The following is an 8,300-nucleotide window of genomic DNA, read 5'->3' as shown; positions in this document are numbered from 1 at the left end:
GAGTACTTTCCCAGGCAAGTCACATTTTCTAACATGCAAAACCTTACCCCTTTGATTTCTTATTATTCAAGTGTATATTAATTTTACCATGAAACCACAGTTTTGTACATGTGACCTTCAGTCCTCACATTGTCAGGAATGCTTTATCCATTCCATCTCATCTCACCAACAGCATGGGACAAATATTTGTTTGCTTACATATCCAAAATGATTATTAAACGGCAATCTCTTGTCCCAAACGGCGTTCCACGCCTTTCATTTTGTATCCCTAAAATGTACTTTAAAACAATTTAAGTATTTTCGAATAGTCATTCTATATCAAATTCAGTTGGCTGTTTTCTGGAAGAGTAAGTATGTAAGTAGGATTAAAATGATGTTCATTAGTTAATTTTGTAATCAGACGCTATAAGGCCATGACTCATAGAATGTGATGTCAACAGAACACTCAGAGAAACTTGTATATATATTTAAGGAGACTTTGGCGTCGTCCCATCGAAATTTGGCTCAATTAGGAAAAACATGGGTACAATGATATATAATTCATCGCACAAATTATTATTGACAATGCAATTGAACCGTTCATCAATTTCGCAAACGATCATCAGCGGGCTAATTTGTGCTTTTTTCTATGATACTATTTCTAGACAGCGGTCAGAAGTGTTTACATGTGTTGTAGAAAGTGATAATTTTAAGTTAGCACATAGGATAACTTTACAATATCCTTCACGTTGCAGTATCATATATGTTCGTCCGGCATATGAAAACAGTAAACATAAAAGCCGATGCTGAGTGAAAGACGCTACAAACAGCCGAAGGGACCTTGTTGCTTCAGACGGGACACCAGTTTCTAATATAAAGGATACAGACACAAGCAATTGGTATGTGCCGATTTATTTTGTACATACTGTCAGAGTGTTTAAGATAACGAAAATAATGTTTTATATGTAAAATATGTAGTAACTAATTTGGGCAAGACCTTTGAAAACTAGCATCTATATTTTGTACACAAAGAATTAAAAATAACGAAAATAATGTTTTATATGTAAAATCTTTAGTAAATCTTCTGGGTGAGACTTCATCAAGAGACACATCAAAGGAATGCGAGCTTGAGCTTAACTGCCAACCACTCGAACTGAAATTACTAAATTTTTTGTCTTTCGGGACTGTTTACCAGTGTTTTAGTCGGGTTCTTACAGGATAAAGGACCGTTTGATACCTCTGTGACGGTATCATCTACATATTATGTGCATGACAACTTGAAACAGTTCAGTTAAGATTGTACTTAGAACTATACAACGAGCGATACTGCTGTGGCAACATTTATATCACTTTACCATACTATTTTCTAACGACAGACTGGGGAAAATCCAAAGTAAATTTAGTTACATACGCTCTGAACAAAAGTAACTTTAAGAGTTACTTTTTCGTATGCTTTTTAAATTGGAAAAAGTGTCGGAGCAATAAATAAAAAAAACATCGGCAATAAAACCAAAAATGATTCAGATAATTTTCATTTAAGTTATTTGTTTAAAAACCGTATATGCCGTTGAATTGGGATCAGTTGCATGAAGAGTATCGCAATTTGTTGGAATTTTCAAATTCTATTTGAATTCTTTCAACAGATTTGTCAGTTGAACAAAAGGCCTTTAATTGTCTTGCATTTTATGAACAAAAACAAATTACTGAAGTATATTGTTAGTATGGCAGTTCGGCTTTTCTTTTTCTCTGTCACAGACTGACAGATCCGAGTTACACCAGATATGGTAACACATCTGTTAACTTTAAATAGCATCTTAACAGCTGTGTCGGCATTTAAAAGGTAACAATTGAGATCTTAACGAGTAACAAAATTAGCAATTAAGTCGGGCCTGCTGCTATACTTAAAATTACGCGCCAATCTGCATCGGCTTTTAACTGCAGAGAATGTGTGGGAAAGTCGCACTGACTTAAACTTGAAATTCATGTTTTTTTAAATGCGAAATAGACCATTACTTTAAAATGCGTCACGGCGTAGTAGACACATTTACTACTACAGTAAACGTTGTAAAGTTTTTCAGATATCGCATAATTATGACTATGCATCTCTTTGCGAAGTGTAACTTTATGCTAATATACTTACTAGTAGCAATTTAGATATCATTATAAATTTTAGCGTTTTGAATACGTGGCTGACTTACCATGTCTGAAATTATTGTAAATCAATATTTTTTCAGTCAGCAAATGTTTCATAAGAATTCAGTATTCAGTAAATGGTCTGTCTGTCTGTCTGTCTGTTGTAGGTTCCAGAATAAATACATTTTTAATAGTTACTTTAATTGTAAAGTTCTGTGTGTTCAATTGTTTTGTGCGCTTTTAAAAAGAAATCACATGATTCCAATAAGCTGTACCTTTGAAATGAAATCTTGGGATCTTGTTATTTTGTTCCATCTTATCATAGAGCAGAACAGAACATACATATATCTTCATACATGTAATTACTATAATTAACTGAGTAGTTTCTGGAGTCAAACGTATGCGCAGTTCATTCACTTATAATATGTTTTTACATATCAACTTAAGTATATGTAAACGAATGTATCAGATTCTCTAATTTTACACTAAACATGACAAATAAAGCATTTATCATTAATCTATGTCATTCTGCACTTGAATGCTTGAAACGAATAAAACCAAAAAGATGATTTACTTGTTATATTATCTAAATGTTCTATCAAAATCCCTTATGTTTCATTCCCTTATTTGTTTAAAAGTCATTGTTTTATTGTTAAACCGAGTAAACAAAAGTGGCGTTTATAAAATCGGCAAATTTTATCAGTTTTTTCTCTCTCTCCAATAACTTCGATATAGCTACCCGCTTAAATTCCGTCACATATGCCGGTTTCTCACATTTGAAGAAAACCTTTAATAAGCGAACCTTTGTCCCTAGTTGGGTAAACCCGGCGTGTTTAGTGGGGACAGCTGTTATGGGGAACATCTGTCGCGTACGCGTGAATCAACATAATAGCCAAATGTAAATACGAGCTTACAGAAAACGTCGTCTGCTATCACTCCAGTGTGTAAATGACTCGGATAAACATTCAAGTTATAGATATTTCGAATTGAAAATTTTAAGAAATAAAGTTACACTTTATTACAAATCTGCTGATAATTTCGATTTATTTTTGTTTTAAAATAAATGTAACTGAATTAAGTTAATCGGGAAATAATATGGATATTGCGTTATTTTAATACAGGTAAGAAAAAATATAATTTATATCGCTTGTTTAAACATATTATAACATATGGGTCTTATGCCCACAAACTTTAGCAAATGCATGAGGTATATAAATGGTTTAATCTTAACAGTTACATTAGCAATAAACAATAAAGTTCATTAGAAGTTAAAAATTAACAATATAATGCTGTATAGTTAATTATTACATTAGGAATAAATAATTCATGCTTCTGTAACTCATTTTTTATGATTTTATATGATAAATATGATGCTCAAATGAAAGTTTAACAATATTGTAAGTTCCAAAAGCATTATATGTAGAGATATTACCGAATTTATATTTCATGTAACTAAAGGGAGATAATTAGAAATTTATTTTTGATAAAGTCTTAAACCAGATTTTTCAATAAAAAATAAATGCATATACTTATAATGCGTATAAACATTTTCAGTACATATTTAACATATTTTTGGACGTTTGGAAATTGTTTTAGAAGAAGAATTATATACATATATAAAATTTCACGTAAGCGTTTTTACATCCTTAATAACAACATACTGGATCTTTAATTTTATCAATTACATTACACCTCAACAATATATGCGTTAACTTTATCAATTACGTTAAATTTAAGACAATATCTGTGCATTAATTTTATCAATTACATTACGCCTAAACAATACGTGCGTTAACTTAATTAATTACGTTAAATTTAAGACAATATCTGTGTATTAATTTTATCATTTACATTACGCCTAAACAATACGTGCGTTAACTTTATCAATTACGTTAAATTTAAGACAATATTTGTGTACTAATTTTATCTATTACATTATGCGATATTTATAGAAATTTAAGTGGTCACGTGGATTATTGATTATTTTTTCATAGTATACACAAATGTGGTAAAATGACCTGTTATTTCTGTTTACGACTGGTCGCTGACCATTTACACTTGGGTGTTATGAATTGAGCAATGATTACACTTGAATAAAAGATTAAACTTGGATGGACATAAATGAGCCGCGTCATGACAAAACCAACATAATGGGTTTGCGACCAGCATGGATCCAGACCAGCCTGCGCATCCGCGCAGTCTGATCAGGATCCATGCTGTCCGCTTACAAACCCTATAACAAGTAGAGGAACTGATAGCGAACAGCATGGATCCTGATCAGACTGCGCGAATGCGCAGGTTGGTCTGGATCCATGCTGGTCGCAAACCCATTATGTTGGTTTTGTCATGTCACGGCTCAAATTTGAATGGACGTAAATGTCACTTTAAACAATCTGTGTATTAGCTCTCTCAATTAAATTAAATATGGACGATATCTGGTTTTACTTTATCAAATGGCATTTGACATAAACATTATGTTCTGTACTGTAACAAATAAATATCATTGTTTCTTTTTCTATTTTACTACATTATTATAACATTTATTACGAATAAAATAAATGAAGTTTAAAAAGTCCGTTTTCAGTGAAAATACACGATAGACCTTTAGTTTTGCGATTTGTAGACGAATACATTCTTTTACATTATGGCAATATACATGATTGGATTATGGCCAATTCATTTATGAGTTAAAATTATATCAGAATATATGATTACATGTAATTTGTAATTAAAAAAGGAAAAAAACTCTTACAAAATGATCGTCTCATCATTTTTTTTCGAAGTCATTTTTACCTTGTTTACATTCTGACTGGTCTTTTTTGTACTGAAAACTAAATTATTCAGACTGGAGTACGCCCGATAAACTCGGATAAGTTATAACCAGGGCTTGCCCTCGAGTCATTTATTTCACATACTGATCTTTTAGCTATAATATAAGTCAGTTATTTCATATAACATTCTGTTAGAATATAAGTCACTTCATACACATACTGAACTTTTAGTTATAATATAAGTCAGTTATTTCATACATCGTTCTGTTGGAACATAAGTCAGTTATTTCGCATATATTTCGCATACCGTTCGAAATTATGACATAGTTCAGATATTTCATACACCATTCTGTTAGAATATAAGTCAGCTATTTCTCACATCGTTCGTTTAGTTTTGATATAAGTCATTTATTCCACACATCGTTCTGTTAGAATATATGTCATTTATTTAATAAATTGTTCAATCATTTGAAATTTCATACACATACTAAATTCATCTCTTCCGATCAGCAAAAATCAACTGATGCATCAAATGGCAATTAAAATCAGTTTTAATGTTTGTTTTTTTTTCATCAAATTAAAACGAAAATTATACACATTCGTGTCATTTGGTATATGATTTTATTAGGGCAACAAGAACGCATACAGAAATTTGCAATTAAAAAAAAACAAACAGTTATCAAAATATGCAAATATAACTGGCAACAGCTTGCATTTCATGGTGATTTGTATAATAGGGTTGTAAAATCTGATATTACCCGCAATGAAAAAGAATCGGACACACATGTTTTCTTCAAATAAATTGCAAAAACCCGATTGCATAAAAATGCATGTTCCCATCTGGTATTTTTTTGTGTATTTACAGAATTATGAGCATGGACCTATCGTTGAATCACGTGCCCCAGAGCACCCTCGAGAATACAGTGGAAGATACGCATCACTCTTCTGACAGCCATCATGAGATGTCCACGTTTCTAACGGGGTACGCAGAGTGTGCAGAAGAGGCGTTATGGTACTTGACAGAAGTAGAGAAGCTTCCGCAGAATCATCCAACAGTCGTTGGACTAAAGATGCATTTGAATGAACAATATCGTATGTTTCAGATCAAGCATCTGCTACGCAATGCTTTGTACATGTCAGACGAGGACGATACCGAGGCAGACGATGAAGAAAATGACGACAGCGTCAACGCAGACGACACTATAGACTGTGTCCCTAATTGTGCAATATATAAACAATCCGTGCCAAAATGTGAGAACACAGACATAGAATACGAATCTCTCAAGGATAATGATACAAATGGCGTGCATAAAAACAATAGCACGCCATCTTTTACGAACGAAAATAAATCATCGATACCTAACGCCACAGAAGGAGAAAACAACGAATCCGAATCCGAGCTTTCACCAGAAGCGCACATGGTTGCCGTTGCTCTTGCTGAAGAAATATATGCCCTACTTCAAAGTCGTAGCGATGCCAAGGATGAACAAAATGAAGAGGTTGATTATTCTACAGACACAGACATTGAAAGTGTTGATGAGGGCTTTGACGAAAGCATCGAAGCGTGAATTGTTTACATGTTGTTATTGTTGAATTCAATTTATTTATTTTTTCACAAAAGCTATTTATTACAGAATATTACAATGTTACATACATTTCTACATTGATTATTTTTATTTTTACAACTATAGGAAAGCACACAGAACGCTCCTGCAAAATTATTTTATAAGGTCAAGGTTTTTGAGTATGACCGCAATACATCAGAGGTCAAAGTGTCGCTCCTTTTTTACTTGAAAACAACATAATTGACTGTTAACGATTCTAGAAAGTTGTTAATTAATTTATACCTTACAAGGTTTAGGAACTTCTGAAATATACATGTATTAACATAATAATCACCCTCGATTGCTTTGTTACAAAATATCAATAAATAACCGCTTTGTCAAATAACAACTGTATTTACATGTGCTAGAAAATGTAAAGTTTAACATTTTTAAAAAAGGAGCAATTTTCGACTTTTTCTAATATAGATTTCTGCATTTAACCATTAATGTCAGTTTTCAATATTATATTGAATATTAGATTGTAAGCAATGCTAAAATATCAAACATTTAATTTTAATAGACCATGTAATCGTTGTTCCCTTGTTGAGACCCGCCACATTCTAAGTTTAAAGCTGCATGCCTCCAGAAGAGCCAAAATATTTCAAACTTGAGAAAAATTGACTAAGATTTTGAAGAAAGAATCAAGTAATATTTGTACATGTTACATGCAATTAATTACTGATTTTGCAGTTTTCAGCACCGTATTTCTACTGCATGACAAACGCAGTAAAGGCTATTTTTGCATATTTTCATTATTATTTTGTCCTCCTTTTACGTAATTTGCGTGGACTTTAAGTGTCGATTGCAATGTGTAAATTACTTTCTTTATTTACTTCACAGTATTTTTCTTTCAAAATACGTTATCAAAATTTTCATGAAAATTAGCACGAATCTGGGGGCGTGCTGCTTTAAATGTGACACGATTGCACAAAGTTATTGTGATTTGACCGTACACTTTATGTTGTTTTATGATTGTTTTCGTTATTTTTTTCAAGGATTTTTATCAAAAAAATTAAAACTAAAATTGTTATCTTGAAAAAACAGAAAAAGGGTGATGTTTCGGAAGCAATAATAATAATAATAATAATAATAATAATTCACGAACATTGTAGACTCGGTTTGGTTGAGTCTACTCGTAAGAGATAATGTAAAGATGCAGCATCTATCACGCTCCCTAGCACCGGATGAAGTCAATTTCGCTTAGCTTGTCTTCAATAGTGTTATATATTTTTTCTCGTCTTTCGAGTTCTTTGATTCCAGCACAACTTGTCTTGAAGATGGAAAACCCCTATAAGCCGGTGCTAGAGAGCGTATGGGTAGTTTCGCTTTTTTATTGTATTTCATGAACAGGCTCAATCAAACCGAATCTGCAATTTTCAAGTAATATTGTTGTTTTCATTGGGATATCGCATCCTGCAGATAATTTTTTGATTTTGTCTCCTCAAACTTACATTTACGAGTAGATATACATGTGGATATATTTTTTTTTTTTCATTATTTATTTTTAGATACCATCTTTTCTTAAAGTTTGAACTTAAAACGCCATGAAACAGGTGTCAAAATTTGGTGCGTGTGCTTGTGTGCGTGTGTGCGCGCTAAAATTTGTCAAAACATATAATTTGAAAACTCTCGCACATCATCATCATCATCATCATTAAAAGCTATGATAGGTTTGGTTATGACAATACGTCACAGTTGTATATGATCTCATCATTTGTATGTTAAACATTTTAATTTATAACAATTAGAGACCCTTAACGACGTACTCAACGACACACTTTTGTTCCGAATATGTATGTATCAATGAAAAGCC

General features: G+C 32.2%; 1 protein-coding gene across 2 annotated transcripts; it reads left to right on the top strand.

The window, feature by feature from the left end:
* The first annotated feature begins 796 nt into the window (after positions 1–796).
* Positions 797–6,542, top strand: LOC132720796 (uncharacterized). 2 transcript variants are annotated; one of them, XM_060705016.1, is made up of 2 exons: positions 797–878; positions 5,749–6,542. In XM_060705016.1, the coding sequence occupies exon 2, from the start codon at positions 5,753–5,755 to the stop codon at positions 6,449–6,451; it is 699 nt and encodes a 232-aa protein (XP_060560999.1). In that variant the 5' UTR covers positions 797–878; positions 5,749–5,752; the 3' UTR covers positions 6,452–6,542. The 2 variants fall into 2 exon arrangements, with proteins under 2 accessions (XP_060560999.1, XP_060560998.1); XM_060705015.1 differs by lacking the exon at positions 797–878 and adding an exon at positions 2,938–3,233.
* The last annotated feature ends 1,758 nt before the right edge of the window (positions 6,543–8,300 follow it).

The sequence above is a fragment of the Ruditapes philippinarum genome, unplaced genomic scaffold, assembly GCF_026571515.1.
Source record: "Ruditapes philippinarum isolate M1 unplaced genomic scaffold, ASM2657151v2 ctg5739_1_1_1_1, whole genome shotgun sequence".
Taxonomy (NCBI): Eukaryota; Metazoa; Mollusca; class Bivalvia; order Venerida; family Veneridae; genus Ruditapes; species Ruditapes philippinarum.
The sequence above is the reverse complement of the archived record's forward strand: the minus strand, read 5'-3'. Positions and strand labels throughout refer to the sequence as shown.

Bases quoted from the DNA above. Each gene is read 5' to 3' on its own strand.
- LOC132720796 (XM_060705016.1), top strand. From the start codon at position 5,753: ATGAGCATGGACCTATCGTTGAATCACGTGCCCCAGAGCACCCTCGAG.